Raw genomic sequence first — 16,527 nt, 5'->3', positions numbered from 1 at the left:
CATTCAAGACTTTTAGTCCGGTTAGGGCAGCACACCAGGTTCCTTTCCTATACATTATGCTGCAAAGCCGTTTTGTTGACCCTGGTTTCCTAGTTTGTCAGCTGAAGAATCTCTTGTTGCAGGAACCCCCTTTCCCTCCAAAGGGAGAGCACAGACCGGCCTCTCCACTTTGAAGAGGCATTGGTCTTATTTATTTATGAGACTTGTATACCGCTTTAAGTGCAAGCACTCTCTAAGCGGTGTACACCAGTAAGCAATGTATATATATATATATATTTACATTGCCCCCAACAATCTGGGTCATTTTACCTACCCCGGAAGGATGGAAGGCTGAGTCAACCTTGAGCCGGTGAGATTTGAACCGCTAACCTGAACACAGTCAGCTAAAGTGGCCTGCAGTATTGCACTCTAACTGCTGCGCCACCTCGGCTCTTCTCCCCTGCCCACTTTCTGTTATCTACAATTGCCCAGAACGTGAAGTAATGTGATACGCATCCCTGCCCTCCCACCTCCCCAATTACAAGCAACTACTTGGGGAGGAAAAATAATCAGGATTCCAGCCCTTCAAACTTTGCACAATTCAAACTGGAAGTACACCATGGTCACAGCGTAAAGCCATTCCCTTTGATCCGTGTAGTTTACTACCCAACTGCACCGAGGGGCTTCATGCTTAGGAATTGATACACCACACAGCAAATTAGTAACCTGTGATGAAATTGGTATTATACTTAATGTATTTAAATTACAGTTATTTCGTTATTACAACACGTCAGCGACGCCTCGAGAAATGCGTAGGTTCCTTGCCCAATATTCTCGTTCCCGCTGCCAGGAATTCTCTTCCCACTTTCTGCTCAAATCAGCATTTGCCATGATGTGTGTTTGTTGAAAAAAAAAATTACGACATCTCTCCTCCTTTACGGGCGAAATATTCAGATTGGCGTGTGGAGCTACGCCACACCTTGTCCTCCCGAGTAGTTATTGCGATTTGCCGCGTGACGAGCTGCGAAGTCTGCTTTCATAAAGTCTTCCGTCTTCTTTTATTTATTAGAAGTTTTTTCCAAGTTGTCTAAACAACAGTTCGGTTGTGGCCAATTCGATCTTCCAGTTGTCAAAGTCCCAGTATGTGGAGACGCAACCGCTAAAGGCCACACTACCGCTAGGGAGATAGCAAGCCATCCAAACGCACAACAGCTACAAGAATCCCGCTCAACACATTAAACCAAGAGGCGTCACCTAATGCTGGGTTTAAATGAGTTTTTTTTTTATTTTAGACAGCCTACAAGACAGTTTTTTTTTCCTCCTTTTTTTTTTTTAAAAAAACCCAAAACAAAAAAAACCCCAAATGCCTCCACTTCCAATTAATTCGGGGGAAGGGGATCAAAATAAATCAAATTAAGCTCAAGATGAAATCAGGTCCAGGTTTGCAGACATTTGTTGAGTCATGATGGTGTTTTTTTTTTTTTTTGTTGGGATGATGAATAAAGAGCAGCAGCCAATTATGATGACAAATGATTCGGAATGATTGGTTTCTTGTTACTGTTAAGAAAGGAAGGAAAGTTAAGCCAGGTTTCCCTTTGGACACAACACCAATCAGCCATTTCCGTTGCTTACACATGTTCTCCCTTATTCAATCTGAGCTGCTACGGGGACCGGGCAGACAGAAAGCGCAGAGAAAAGTCGCTCTTGCATCAGGATGCAAGCCAGCGAGGAAATCAAAAATCCTCCCGGCCTATCAGTTGATGCTTGGGGTTCAGGAAGATGTCGCCCCCTTATTTCTCGGGGGGGGGGGGGGTTGAAAAGAGCAAAGGGGGGTGGAGAACTTCTCCACCAGACACTTTTTTTCGGGGGGACACACACAAAAGGCCAACTGCAATGGCCCCAACAGCAATATTCAGAACAAATTAATTCAGATTTTTTTTTTAAAAAAAAGAAATAACAGCTTCATCAGCCAGGCTTCGCATATATTTTTTTTAAAAATCACAGGTAGTCCTCAACTTACACCAGTTCATTAATTAACTGATTTTTTTTAGAAATAATGGAACTCATCAGCCAGGTTTTGCATACCGTATATGCCGGCGTACAAGGCGACCCGGCGTATAAGACGACCCCCGTCTTTGGCGCCAATTTCAGCGCTCGCAGAAGTCACCTTATACCCCGGCATTTACGGTATATTCTTTTTAAAAATCACAGGTAGTCCTCAACTTACACCGGTTCATTAATTAACTGATTTTTTTTTAAGAAATAACAGAACTCATCAGCCAGGTTTTGCATAGATTCTTTTTAAAAATTACAGGTAGTCCTCAACTTACACCGGTTCATTTAGTGACCGTCGGATCTTAGAACAGCACTGAAATAAAACGACCTAGGACTGTTGCTTGCACTTACAACTGTTGCGGCATCCCTGATCCAAATTCACAGGCTCGGCAACTGGCTCGCATTTATGGCGGTCGTGGCGTGTGTGTGTGTGAGAGACATGATCCCCTTTTGCGACCTTCCGACAAACAAAGTTGGGGGGAGCTTAACAAGCGTGTTAATTTTTAACAACCGCACGGTTTCACTTAAGTGCGGCCAGGGAGGCGTGAAACGGAGCAAAGTTCACTTAAATGTCTCGCTTAGCGACAGAAACTGTGATCGTTATGTTGAGGGCTAGCCGCATTGCTGAACTTCGCTCAAAGGTGGAAGAGCACAGCCCGATAGCCGTGATGGGTCGGGAGTTAGTGTGACGTTAATGTCAGATAAAGAGTTATTCTCTATCTTGTTTGTCCATTTCTTATACAGCTAGTCCTTAACTTGTAACGGTTCATTTAGTGACCGTTCAAAGTTACAACGGCACCGGAAAAAGGGACTTGGGGGCTGACCTCGCAGTCTTAAGATTGAAACTCAGAGGCTTGGCAGCTGGCTCGTACTTACGACGGTCGCAGCAGTGTGTCCCAGGGGTCGCGTGACCCCGATAAGCAAAGCCACTTAACAGCCGTGTGACTAGCTTAACAATGGCAGTGATTCACTTAACAACCGGGGCGGGAAAGGTGCTGAAAATGGGGCAAAGTTCGCTTAACAAATGCGACAGAAATTGTGGTCGTAAGCCGTGGACTCACTGGAAACACCAAGCTGGCTGCTGTTACAACTGCGCTACTCTTAACAGCCTGACTCAGTTAAGACCTCCGTGCCCGTGGGTTGTGGGGTCTCCCGTCTCTCTGCAAAGGCATTGTTATCCCCGGCGCCTTGTTAAATGTCAACACTTACACATTTTTCCATCTCTAATCCATCCTTAAAGAAAATCATATAGGGGGTCACGCCATCTTCGCGGAAGTCCAGTAGCCCCACCATGCCGTCTGGATTCATGTTCTCGCCTACAAAAAACTAGAGGAAGACATATCCCCGGTTAAAATAGGCAAGGAGGGCTCTTGCGCCGTCTGCTTCTAAACAAGGAGGTTTTTCCTTCCCCTGATACGGAAATAAATCTCTTAAGAACATTTGGAATAGAACAGAGCGGGAAGGGACCTTGGAGGTCTTCTAGTCCAGCCCCCTGCTCGAGCAGGAGAACCTACATCATCTCAAACAGGTGACTGTCTTGTCCAGGGGTAGGCCACCTTGGCTCTTATATGACTGGTGGACTTCAACTCCCAGAATTCCTGAGCCAGCATGGGAGGAACTTTGGCTCTTTTATGACTGGTGGACTTCAACTCCCAGAATTCCTGAGCCAGCCACGCTGAGGGGAAAAGGATAGGTTTCCAAGCTGAGCTAGGCTGGCTCAGGAATTCTGGGAGTTGAAGTCCACAAATCATGAAGGGGCCATAGTTCCCCCATGCTGGCTGAGGAATTCTGGGAGTTGAAGTCCACGAGTCATGAGGGGGCCATAGTTCCCCATGCTGGCTCGGGAATTCTGGGAGTTGAAGTCCACCAGTCATAAAAGAGCCAAAACTGGTCTAGCTCCTTCTTAAAAACCTCCAGGGATGGAGCGCCCACAACTTCTGGAGGCAGGTTGTTCCACTGGTTAATTGTCCTCACTGTCAGGAAGTTTCTCTTTAATTCCAGGTTTCTTCGCTCTTTGATGAGTTTCCAAGCATTGTTTCTCGTCCTTCCCTCTGGTGCTTTGGAGAATAATTTGAGCTCCTCTGCCTTGTGGCACCCTTCAAATATTGGAACACTGCATTTATCACTTATTTATGGCCGGGTGGGCGTGGCTGCAGTGGTCATGGCAGACTGGGTGGGTGGGGCCAGTCCCTTGTCATCTTCGGGGCATGGCACGCGTGCCGAGACAGGGCTCTGAGTGCCACCTCTGGCACGCGTGCCATAGGTTTGCCACCACTGACTTTGAATCTCCACTTGAAGTTAAAAAGCTGCCCCCACTCCCCAAATCATTTAAAAATAAAATCCAGATATTTAACAAAATGTGTTTTTAAGTCTGTTGTTGTTAGCTGTGAAGTTGTGTCCGCCCCATCGCGACCCCATGGGCAGCGTTCCTCCAGGCCTTCCTGTCCTCTGCCATCTTCTGGAGTCCATTGAAGCTCACGCCTGCTGCTTCAGGGACTCCATCCAGCCACCTCATTCTCTGTCGTCCCCTCCTTCTCTTGCCCTCCATCTTTCCCAGCATCAGGCTCTTCTCCAGGGAGTCCTTCCTTCTCATTAGGTGGCCAAAGGACTTGAGTTTCAACTTCAGGATCCGGCCTTCTCAAGAGCAGTCGGGGTTGATCTCCTCCAGGACTGACCGGTTGGATCGCCTTGCAGTCCAGGGGACTCGCAGAAGTCTTCTCCAGCACCAGAGTTCAAAGGCCTCCATTCTTTGGCGCTCAGCCTTTCTTATGGTCCAACTTTCACAGCCATACATTGCAACTGGGAAAATCATGGCCTGGACTATACGCACTTTTGTTGGCAGGGTGATGTCTCTGCTTTTGAGTATGCTGTCTAGATTTGCCATAGCTTTCCTCCCCAGGAGCAAGCGTCTTTTAATTTCTTGGCTGCAGTCCCCATCTGCGGTGATCTTGGAGCCCAGGCAGATAAAATCTGTCAAAAAAAGTCTGTAGCAAAAAGCTAGCCCATTCACAGCAATGCTGGGATCGCGTGAGACTCGATATATTTTGGGAGGGAAAGCAAAAGAGGCTGTGAACTCACCTGATAATTTTTGAAGTTTCCCAGGATGTGCTTGACTTGCTCAGCTGCCCCTGTCATAAAAGGCTTTACTCTCTCTGGCTTAGTTTCCTCCAATCTGGCTTTGATCCTAGAGACAGAAAACAGTTCTTCAACACCTACATCCCCTGTCTTCTCCTTATGTCAAACCCAAGACAGAAATTGTACGACAACACAAAGGCTGTAACTTAAGCAACGTCCGTGGACAATATGGAAAGTCCTCTGGTTAAACCAAAGTTGGAATCGTACCCAAGTGACTGGTCCTCGCATTTACAACGGCTGGCCGCAACACTAGGACCCTGGGGTCAAAATTCAGGCCACTGTCACGCATTTAACAATGATTCTGGGGGGTCACCTGATCACCATTTGCAACCTTCCCAGGTGCAAAGCCAAAGGGGGAAGCTATGTATGCCTAACACAGGGGTCTTCCAACTTGGCCCTTGGAAGACTTGTGGACTTCAACTCCCAGAATTCCTCAGCCAGGCACATGTGCCTGGCTGAGGAATTCTGGGAGTTGAAGTCCACAAGTCATCCAAGGGCCAAGTTGGAAGACCCCTGGCCTAACAGACGCACGATTCACTTTTAACTGCAGCGATTTGCTTAACAAAAAGATTGTAAAAATCATACTGCGATTCACCGCTGCCTTGGTTAGCAGCAGAAATTCAGTGATGGTCGTTCAGTTGAAGATTATATAAGATTCCAAGATCTGGGCACGTCCACAAAAGCTAGAATGGTACAGAGTTGTCTTTGACTGGAAGATGCTGGAGAATGTCAGCAAAAGGTGCATGACAGCAACCGCGTGTGATGGAACCTACTTGCGTTATTAAAACAATTGTGCCATTTGGCATCGCGAGACACACGCCATCGTTTTGATGCCGCTGTGCAGGCCCAGTTGCCGGAGACGCCCCCTTGACTGGGCCTGCATAACCAGGAACCCAAATTCCCATCAGGATAGGTTCTATTACTGCTTTCCTTCCTCACTGCCTAACTACTGGAGGCTTAACTACAGGGAGTCCTCGACTTACGACAGTTCATTTAGTGACTGAAGTCACAGCAGTGCTGATAAAAAGGGACTTTTAACCACTTTTCACCCGACTGTTGCAAGGTCAGGTCCTCCAAAATTCAGACGCTTGGCAACCGGCTCGTATTTAGGACAGTCGCGGTGTCCCTGGGATCACATGATCCCCTTTTGTGACCTTCTGACAAAGGGGGGGGGGGAGAGAGAAGCCAGATTCATTCAACAATGCCACTTCCAGTTCCGGATCGCGGCGCTAGCGGACGCTCGGAGAGAGCTCTCTCTCCGCTGTCTGGTTTTCCTTCTTCAGAAGACCCTGGAAAGGGTCAAAAGTCGCCCTGGAGGGGCAACCACTGTTGGGGAGGAGTCTTGCTAGATCGCGGAGGGGCGGTAGCCCCCCCGTTTGATCCGAGGCAACTCCTTAGGACTGGAGAAGAAAAACAATGCCAAGATTAAGCTGGTGTTGCTAACTTAACTGCAGTGGCTCGCTTAACGAGTGACGAGAAAGGTCGTAAAATGGGGGAGGCCCCACTTAACAACTGATAATCATTAATCGTAGTTGTGAAGTTGAGGAATACTTTTGTGCTTATCGAATCTCCAAGCCTGCCAGTGTGACGTGATCTACAAGTTGTAGATCCCCCCTCCCTCCAGGTAGCCTGAGTGTAGAGCAGAGGGTTTGATCCATGGAGAGGGACGGGTGGCTGTGCTTGACAAGCCTTTCCAAAAGCTCTGAGGATCAAACTTCCCTTCAGCTACAAAAGGAGGGTCCACTTACGACTTCATGTAGTCCTTGATGTACTTTTTGTAAGATTCCTTGGTGAAAGAGGTCTCCTGGAGGTGGTGGTTCATGACGATGTCAACCCCGGTGATGACGGTGGCCTCTGTGCCATCTCCCTCGGGGCCTTCGGCGGACGCGTTTCCACCAATCAGAGCATCGTCAATTTCGCCCTCTTTCCGGCTGACCATCTGGGACAAGGACGTAAGCGAGAAAGCCCGATATGTAAGACGAGCACGGGAAGGATCGCAACCGATTATTCGCTAGAAACCCGTGGTTTTTTTTTCCTCAATTCGAACGATTATAAAGTCAGAAGCCGCCTATAGGTCATCCTCAACTTACAACCGTCCATTTAGGGACCACGCCCGCTGAGGAATTCTGGGAGTTGAAGTCCACGCCTCTTAAAATGGCCGAGGTTGAGAAACAACGCTTTAGCTCTTTCTGAGTTAGCATTATTTCCCCCTCACATTATGTCAGGGGTCTTCAAACGTGGCCCTTTTAGGACTGGTGGACTTCAACTCCCAGAATTCCTGAGCCAGCCTGGCTCAGCTTGGAAACCTCTCCCTTTCCCTTCAGCATGGCTGGCTCAGGAATTCTGGGAGCTGAAGTCCACGAATCATAAAAGAGCCAAGGTTGCCTACCCCTGGCCTATACTCTCTCCACATCTCTAAATCAAGCCCAGAATTTGGGTTTTTTTTTAAACTTTCAAAAGCACCTAACACATCTGTTCCATTATTCAAAATATTATCAATTAAGAGTAGGTGATAATTATTCAAAGATGTATACACAACAAAATTTCAATTATTACTTTCTGGTTTCTATCTTATTCCCTTAAAGGGCCATGATCAATTGCTCCCTCATCAGTTGGCGGGGATGACATCAGAAGGCTGGCAATGTAATATGAGTGGTTATTGTCCATGTTATGGGGTGCTTTTCTGCAATTTTAGGGTTGGAAAAAAAAACATCTAGAGGATGATAGTTTGTTTTTACCTTGAAACCCTTCACCCACCAGTCACAAACCCTTGATCAACCCCCCCATTCCTGTTTTTAAGGTGTGTGTGTTGGGGGGGGAACTGTGCCATCAAAATTAAGATAGTAATTGTACTGTGATTTTGGGAGAGGGCAAGCTGTCCTACGCTGGTAACAACAGTTGTGCATTTAGCTCAAGAGCTACTCAAATAGATTCAACCTCTGCATAGAAAGGGACAGGGAAAGAAATGGATGAATAAATTGAAATGCATTGTGTGTTCAATCACACTTGGCCAATAAAGAATTCTATTCTAAGTAAAAATTCCTGGTTTCTGGGCTCTTTTATGACTCAAGGACTTCAATTCCCAAAATTCCTGAGTCAGCTGTGCTGACTCAGGAATTCTGGGACTTGGAAGTCCATGAGTCATAAAAGAGCCCAGGTTGCCTAACCTGAACTACACCATGGAGCCAAACCAGCCCCCCCCCCTTTCTGTCCCCAGCCCACACCTACCTTCCCTTCCACTTCCAGGCAGAGGCCGTTGGCAACTTCTGTGATTTTGTAGATATCCGAGAACATCTCATCTTCTGCAAGAAGGAAGAAAGAACACAAGAGCTTTTTTTCCCCCACTGTCCTCCTCCCAAACTCGGCCCACGCAGATACCCAGGGGCAGCTTGGAAAGTGGGCATCTTCCGCTCTTCGTAGCTCATTCGCCCGCCTTTTTCTTGGGAGAAAATAGAGCTGGAAGGGACCTTGGAGGTCTTCTAGTCCAGCCCCCTGCTTAAGCAGGAGAACCTATACCATCTCAGACAGGTGAACATTTAGTCTCTTCTTAAAAACCTCCAGTGATGGGGCGCCCACAACTTCTGAAGGCAATGCAGATCTGAAACCCACCCCTCTGCTCTTCCCCTATAAGGACCACCCACATTCCTACCACATGGGGCAGAGAGTCCCTCTCCCACCACCTGACAGACCTAAGGCCCATCTGAACAACAGTAAATGTCTATGCTCAGTCCTCCAAGTCCTGGTTGTCCCAAAGGTGCTTTTTCAAGAGACGACTAGACTTTCTTGTTTCGCTTTGAAGACGTTTCCCTTTTCATCCCAGAAGCTTCTTCAGCTCTGACTGGATGGTGGGGAGTGGAAAGATTGATACTCCTTGCAGACCGCTGGTCGTTTGCCTTCTTTTGGAGAGCCCTTGAGGCCACCTGGAGGTTTACCTGCGTGCTCAGAATCACCTGAGTGGTGCAAATGGATGGGGAGCCTTCCTGGCTGTGGGATATTTTCACCCTGGCAAAAAAACCACCAGGGCAAAAACATCCTGCAGCCAAGAAGGCTCCCCACCCATTTGCACCACTCAGGACCCAGACAAACCTCCAGGTGGCCTCGATGAGGTCAAAGGACCAGATGACTGCGAGGACTATAAATCCTTCCATCCTCCACCGTTTGGTCAGAACCGAAGAAGCTTCTGGGATGAGCGGCGAAAGGTCTTCGAAGAAAAATGAGAAAGTCCAGTTGCCTCCTGAAAAAAAAAAAAAAAAGCATCTTTGGGACTTACCACCAGTGTAAGGAGGCCCGAGAGCGTCCAAGGAAGCATTCAATAGGAGTCTGAAACCCTACAAGTTGCAAATAGGAAGCTTCAAAGCCGGCCAGGAAGGACAACAGCTGTTCCCATAAGTAAGTAACCTGGGTTGTGAGTCACCACTATTCCAGGGCATCAAACTGAGTGCCAGCCCCCCACCCAAGCAGGCCTTCCCCGGCCCCCAATGCCCAGATGGGGGAGAAACATAGAATAAGAGGGCTGGAAGGGGCTTTAAAGGTCTTCTAGTCCATCCCCCTGCTCAAACAGGAGACCCCAGGCCCCCACTGCCCAGATGGGGCAGAAACATAGAATGACAGAGCTGGAAAGGGCCTTAAGAGGTCTTCTAGTCCAGCCCCCTGCTCAAACAGGAGACCCCAGGCCCCCACTGCCCAGATGGGGCAGAAACATAGAATGACAGAGCTGGAAAGGGCCTTAAGAGGTCTTCTAGTCCAGCCTCCTGCTCAAACAGGAGACCCCAGGCCCCCACTGCCCAGATGGGGCAAAAACAGAATAACAACATTGGAAGGGGCTTTAAGAGGTCTTCTAGTCCAGCCCCCTGCTCAAACAGGAGACCCCAGGCCCCCACTGCCCAGATGGGGCAAAAACAGAACAACAACATTGGAAGGGGCTTTAAGAGGTCTTCTAGTCCAGCCCCCTGCTCAAACAGGGGACCCCAGGCCCCCACTGCCCAGATGGGGCAAAAACATAGAATAACAACATTGGAAGGGGCTTTAAGAGGTCTTCTAGTCCAGCCCCCTGCTCAAACAGGAGACCCCAGGCCCCCACTGCTCAGATGGGGCAGAAACATAGAATGACAAAGCTGGAAAGGGCCTTAAGACGTCTTCTAGTCCAGCCCCCTGCTCGAACAGGAGACCCCAGGCCCCCACTGCCCAGATGGGGCAGAAACATAAAACAACAGGGCTAGAAGGGGCCTTAGAGGTCTTCTAGTCCAGCCCCTGCTCAAACAGGACATCCCATGCCATTCCAGGGACGTGGTCGCCCAACCTCCTGTTAAAAAACATCCTGCAATATCCCATCCGGCCAACGGGGAGGGGGGTGCGAGAGCAGCCCGCAGTTCCTTTTGTCGCCCTCTATCGGCGGCCGGCGGCTTTTACCCACCGCCGCAGCAGCAGCAGACTCATCCTTCCTGCCCTCCCCGCTCCCGGCCTCTCGCGCAAGCGCACTGGGGCCGGTGGCCCGGCGGCCGGCAGGCGCCTTGGCGACACACATGCGCAGACAATGGAGCGCCGTCTTTGAGGGAGGGGGGGGAGAAGGACCGTCGACCCCGCGCTGGCTTCCCTTTCTTTTTTTTTTCCCCTTCCCTTTTCCAGGCACAAGCCGGGCGAAAGAGCGCAGGCGCAGTTCGGGGTGAGTCCGGCGCGCGCTCCCCGGCCTGGAATGCCAGGCCGCGCAGGCGCACTCGATCCCTCCTTCCCCCCTCCCCGTAAGATTCAGAGGGGCGGAAAAAAAGCGGCGGGGGGTTTCGGCTCACGGCTGATGCAGTCGCGGTAGATGATCATGGCTGAGGCGGCGGGCGGGCGGCGGCGGCGGCGGGCCGGCGGTGTCGGGTGGAAGAGCGCTAGTGGCGGCAGCCCCCGGCGCGAGCGAAGAACGAGGCGGAAAAAGGCCGAGGAGGCGCCTCCGCGGAGCTCATATAGCCAGCAGGGCACGTCCCTGCCATCCGTGCGTCGCCAATCGCCGCGCTCCTCATGACGCACGAAACTGTGACGTCAGCACGCCCTCCGCCGTCGCCGACCTCTTTCCCGGGACCTAGAAGCAAGAAGGTAGACTCGCCCCAGCGCAGGAGGAGGGGGGGAATGAGCAACTTCCGGGTTCGTTTGTGAAGATTTGAGCCCAGGGGAGAGCAAACTCCCAAGGGAACGGAAGCCCATCCTCTGGAATTGTTTATGTAGTCCCCCCCCCCCCCAAATTAGGAGGGTGTTATCTGTGTTGGAAAAGAGATTCCCTTGGATTCCCTTGGACCCTTAAGGATCTTGTATTGTGGACTGCAAATTCTATACATTTGCATAATTATTAGTTTTGTTTTTTTTCTTTTTAAATCTGGCCATGCTGCAGAGAGTTTTAAATTGAATTATAAAATATTCATTGCATGCAACGGCCCTGAAATCTTTCAAGGTGGCCAATATAGAGGCAAATTCAGGTAGTCCTCGACTTACGGCCACAACCGAGCTCAAAATTATTGCTAAGCAAAGCGGTCGTTACGACTTCCCCGGCCACGGTTGTTAAGCGAATCGCCCCAGTCGTGAAGTTAGTCATACAGCCGTTAAGTGGATCTGCTTTGCTTGTCGGAAGGTTGCAAAAGGGGATCACTGTGACGGTCATAAATGTGAGTCGCTTACCAAGCATCTGAATTTTGACCATGCAATCACAGGGATTTTGCAACAGTAGTTAAGTGTGAAAAATGGTCCTAAATCACTTTTTTTCAGTGATGTTGTAACTTCAAACAGTGACTAAACAAATGGCTGGAAGTTCAAGGACTATTTGTATTTATTTGCAGAGATGGTAAAGAAATAGATACAAATTTAAAATAATTGTTTGATCCAACTTGATCTCCAATGTGAAATTGTATCTTGGAAAAAACTGCCTAAGAATGAACAAAGTTGAAAGAAAGATTCTTGTTTAAAACCAAACTTTAGGCTTCAGTTTCATTCAAAGGTTTTCCGTCTCTCTCTCTCTGTCTCTTTCTTTCTCTCACTTTCTCTCTCTTTTCTGTCTCTTTCTCTTCTCTCTCCCTCTCTTTCTTTCTCTTTCTCTCTTTTTCTTTGTCTCTTCTCTCTTTCTCTTCTCTCTCCCTTTCTTTCTCTTTCTCTTCCCCCCCCCTCTCTCTTTCTCTCTCTCTCTCAAGTGTCCTCTGAAAATCTTGGAACTATGTGGTAGTAAACATATTTTAAGCCTGCTTTGACAACTGATCGGGAACAATCTGGAGAAATCATGCAGACTTTGAGTAGCTTACAGTGCTGATATATATAATTATGCATTTAATTTGCAGGGGTAACCTCATCTGACTGATCTTTCCCAGAAAAGCTGGATTTTTACAGGCTCTCCAAAAATATCATCATGATTGGATAGGAGGAACTTTGGGAGGTAAGGACAACATTGGAAAAACAAACTGTGTTACTTCAGCGCCACTGGAGATTCCCAGTTTCTCTCCCTCTCTTTCTCCTTTTCTTTCTCTGTCTGTCTATCTCTCTCTCTCTCTCTCTTTTTTGTTCCTTTGTCAATTTCTCTTTCTCTTTTCTTTCTTTTAGTTTTTCTTTGTCTTTGTCTTTCTTTTCTCTTTCTTTTTCTGTCTATCTCTTTTTTGTTCTCTTAGTTTCTCTTTTTCTTTCTCTGCCTCTTTTTCTCTTTTTTCTTTCTGTCTCTCTTCATCTTTTTTCTTTCTCTTTTACTTTCTCTTTGTCTTTTTGTTTCTGTCTCTTTTTCTCTCTTTTCTCTTTCTGTCTATACCTTTTTTCGTTCTCTTTTTGTCTTTTTCTTTCTCGGACTCTTTTTCTCTTTTCTCTTTCTGTCTCTGTTTCTTCATCTTTTTTCTTTCTCTTTTTCTTTCTCTGCCTCTTTTTTCTCTTTCTTCTTTCTCTTTCCGTCTCTGTGTCTTTTTTTTTCCTTTCCCTTTTTCTTTCTCTTTGTCTCTTTCTCTTTCTGTCTCCTTTCTTCCTCTTTCTCTTTTCCTCTCTCTCTCTCTCTCTCTCTCTCACACACACACACCCTCCCTCCCTCCCTCCTTTCTTTCCCTCCGGACTCTTTCAGCTGCCGCCGCGTGACTGCCAGCCAAGGCGAGGCCCCGCGCCGGCTCCTCCGCCTCCGGGAGGCAAGGTACAGGCGGCTCTGCAGGGGCCGGGACCCCGCTCCCAAGCCTTCCCGGCTGGCCTTCCCCTCTCCTGGGCGCTGCCCGCTCGGGCTCCCGGGGCCGCTTCTGCGGGGCGGGGGGGGGGGCGCTGCGCCTTGAGGCTGGGGGCGGGCGGAGGGGAGCCTTTTGCCAAGCCCCCGCCGGGGAGGGAGAGCGGCGCCCGCGGGCGCCCGCTTGCAAAACCTGCCCCACCTGCCTGCCTGCCTGCCTAGCGGAGGGCGCGTCCCTTTCCGGCCCTTCCCCGCCGACCCGGCTGGCTCCCGGCCTCGCCGCCTCCCCGGCGCACTCGGGAGCCGCCTGCCGGGAGGAAAGCCGCCTCGCCCGCCCGCCCGGTCTCCGCCTTGGCCGGCAGAAGCCCGGACCGGGGAGGCGAGCGGAGGTGACACCGTATGCTGAGCTACACCTGGCTCTTGGCGGTGGCTGGGGGAAAAAGGTGAGCTGGGGAGGATGGGAGACCACGAGGAAACCCCGGGGAAGCGCCAAAGCGCCCTCCGCAACTGTCCCCGGCTTCCCGTCCGTTCAGTTAGTCGTTAGTGACTGAGCTGGGGGTGGAAAAAAAAGGGACTTAGGAGCCTTTTCTTCATATTTGTGACTACAGTCACAAAATTCAGAGGCTTGGCAACTGGCGTGGACTTTAGGACGGTTGCGGTGTCCCCCCCCCCCGGGCTGCGATCCTCTTTTTGTGACCTTCGCCCTGCGAGGAAGTCGGAGTCGCTTAACGTGGTGTTCCTAACTTAAGGGAGCGGGGAGTGGTTCACTTGAGAATTGTGGCAAGAAAAATCCTTAAAGGGGGCAGAACCCACGGGACAAATGTTTCCTTTAACAGCTTAAATCTTGGGAAAGGGACCTTGGAGGTCTTCTAGCCCAACCCCCTGCTGAGGCAGGAAACCCTGTAGTACCATTTCAGACAAATGGCTGTCCAGTCTCTTCTTAAAAACTTCCAGTGTTGGAGAAGGGAGGGAGGGAAAGAAGGAAGAAAGGAAGGAAGAAAGGGAGGGACGAAGGAAGGAAGGAAGGAAGGAAGGAAGGAAGGAAGGAAGGAAAGTATAACAGAATAACAGACTCAGAAGGGACCTTGGAGGTCATCTAGTCCAACCCCCTGCTCAGGCAGGAAACCCTATAGTACCATTTCAAACAAATGGCTGTCCAGTCTCTTCTTAAAAACTTCCAGTGTTGGAAAAGGGAGGGAGTGAGGGAAAGAAGGAAGGAGGGAGGGAGGAAGGAAGGAAGGAAGGAAAAAAAGTATAACAGAATAACGGACTCAGAAGGGACCTTGGAGGTCATCTAGTCCAACCCCCTGCTCAGGCAGGAAACCCTATAGTACCATTTCAAACAAATGGCTGTCCAGTCTCTTCTTAAAAACTTCCAGTGTTCACAGCTTCTGGAGGCTTCTGGGATTGTGCTATTCACCAGAAATTCAGTCTAACTTAACAAAGTTTGCTTTTGATTTGTGCTTAAATGTCTTTTGCGGTATGCCAAGAATATTTGGTTTATTTTATAAGAAGTTCACAGAGTACTCTGAACCAATAAAGTAACCAAACTGGCTAAGCCTCTAAAGAACTAAACCAAGCTTAACCCTAACAGCGTTTACGGTTTGATGCCTTTAAGTCTTTTACTGATATGGTTAAGCTCATTGTCAGATGGCAGGCATAGTTGGATAAAAATAGACGGGTCCATGAAATATTCTGGAAAAAAACATTAGGCATGAATTGAAGACCATCAATATAATCATAGAGGCATTTTATATTCCAGAAGAAGTGTTCTTAAAGACACCAGCTGTATTTTCTTGGGGGGGGGGGGGGAATTAAAGGACAAATCTGAAAAGAGATTCTACAAGGTTAAAAAAAAATAATGCTGGTATTTAGAACTTGGTTTTAAAAAAGAAAATTAAAGAGGAAAACCAAGAAAAAGTGCACATCCTGATACAAATATCTAAACTCCAAGAGTATATGTAAGCTTACGTTAAAAATGATAATTCCATTTCCATATTTTTCCCAGGAATGTGAAGAAAAAAAAAACAACACTGTGCCTTAAGTGGTGCCATTGGTGCTTTAAAAAGTTAAATGACCCCCAAAAATATTTGATTTATGTGTGGCCTTTGGCTTTGGCTGTAATAAATTGAAAAAAAAAATGACCAAAATAAAGAACAAAGATAAGTTTTTGAAAAAAAAAGAACTACAGCTAAAGGACAAATGTTTTTTTTTTTTTTTTAAATAAAGGAGTGTCCTTTAAAATAAAGGATGTGGGGTCACTTTAACCGTGAGCCTAGTCTGATCTCATATAAAGATTAAAATTGACTCATGGAGAGTTTTTCTGTCTTTTAATGAACAGAAGCTAGTGGCATTAGCTGAGATTGGGTGGCTGATACGAAAATAAGGCAGGGCTGGGAATAAGGGGGAATGTGGTTTGTTTGGTTTGCACTGTGTGTGTTGTGTAAACCCCCCCCCCCCAACTAGTTGCACGTGATCCCACGATCATAAATGCAAACGCCTGGGGGCTGGGTTAGTTCTTGACCTGGGTTTTGCAAATGGGGGCTGGAAGAGAAAGTTGCAGCAATGGGAAAGGGGTGGAGTGCACAGGGGGCTGCAAGAGGTGAGGATCAGGAGAAATATTTCGGAGAGAGCCGGGCCAGGCACTGCGTGATCAAAAGCTGTCAGGAGGAAGGCTAAAGGTCACACACTGGTTTTGAAACGAGCTAACCTAATCTTTTCGCTGCTGGTTGTTCTCAAAGGGGTGTGACCCCGGAAACGTTTCCCAGGACAGGGCCTTTTTTCTTTTCTTTTTCTTTAGGAACAGCAACAGCAAAAGAGAACGCAGCATACAAAATAGAATACGGAATAACAGAGTTGGGAGGGAACCTGGAGGTCTTCTAGTCCAACCCCCTGCTCAGGCTGGAGATCCTATACCAGGAGTAGGCAACCTTGGCTCTTTTATGGCTGGTGGACTTCAACTCCCAGAATTCCTGAGCCAGCCACGCTGAGGAGAAAGGGAGAGGTTTCCAAGCTGAGCCAGGCTGGCTCAGGAATTCTGAGAGTTGAAGTCCACCAGTCATGAAGGGGCCATGGTTCCCCCATGCTGGCTCAGGAATTCTGGGAATTGAAGTCCTCAAATCATGAAGGGGCCATGGTTCCCCCATGCTGGTTCAGGAATTCTGGGAGTTGAAGTCCGCCAGTCATGAAGGAGCCAAAGTTCCCCC

The 16,527-nt window shown here is 48.5% G+C and overlaps 2 protein-coding genes and 1 non-coding gene across 6 annotated transcripts in view; 1 reads left to right on the top strand and 2 right to left on the bottom strand.

Annotated features, from left to right (window-relative positions):
• Nucleotides 1–711: 711 nt before the first annotated feature.
• TPT1 (tumor protein, translationally-controlled 1) lies at nt 712–11,119 on the bottom strand. Its single transcript, XM_039366724.1, has 6 exons — nt 10,956–11,119; nt 8,398–8,471; nt 6,918–7,108; nt 5,113–5,218; nt 3,244–3,360; nt 712–1,536 (listed from the first exon to the last, which is right to left on the bottom strand). Exons 1-6 carry the CDS (start codon nt 10,981–10,983, stop codon nt 1,534–1,536), a joined length of 519 nt encoding a protein of 172 aa, XP_039222658.1. The 5' UTR covers nt 10,984–11,119; the 3' UTR covers nt 712–1,533.
• LOC120318733 lies at nt 1,612–1,745 on the bottom strand. The gene has a single exon (XR_005559575.1). It is a non-coding gene; the product is annotated as a small nucleolar RNA SNORA31 (small nucleolar RNA).
• The window catches only part of SLC25A30 (solute carrier family 25 member 30), a 27,286-nt gene continuing 19,959 nt past the window's right edge, over nt 9,201–16,527 (top strand). The window contains exons 1-2 of one of the 4 annotated variants that reach the window (XM_039366718.1): nt 9,201–10,831; nt 12,474–12,568. The gene's annotated coding sequence lies outside the window, so the exon portion shown is untranslated. Of the gene's footprint in view, nt 10,832–12,473; nt 12,569–13,153; nt 13,298–13,519; nt 13,765–16,527 lie in introns of those variants that run through there. The other 3 variants (XM_039366722.1, XM_039366721.1, XM_039366719.1) reach the window with 3 other exon arrangements.

The sequence above is a fragment of the Crotalus tigris genome, unplaced genomic scaffold (genome assembly GCF_016545835.1).
Source record: "Crotalus tigris isolate CLP2741 ecotype Arizona unplaced genomic scaffold, ASM1654583v1 scf7180000020351.1464749751:1500972, whole genome shotgun sequence".
NCBI classification, from domain to species: Eukaryota; Metazoa; Chordata; class Lepidosauria; order Squamata; family Viperidae; genus Crotalus; species Crotalus tigris.
The sequence above is the reverse complement of the archived record's forward strand: the minus strand, read 5'-3'. Positions and strand labels throughout refer to the sequence as shown.

Coding starts and splice junctions, on each gene's coding strand:
- TPT1 (XM_039366724.1), bottom strand. CDS start 10,983: ATGATCATCTACCGCGACTGCATCAGCC. Junction 5,219..6,917: donor ATCAAGGACTACATGAAGTC/GTAAGTGGACCC, acceptor TTCTGTCTCTAG/GATCAAAGCCAGATTGGAGG. Junction 3,361..5,112: donor GAAACTTCAAAAATTATCAG/GTGAGTTCACAG, acceptor GTCTTCCTCTAG/TTTTTTGTAGGCGAGAACAT.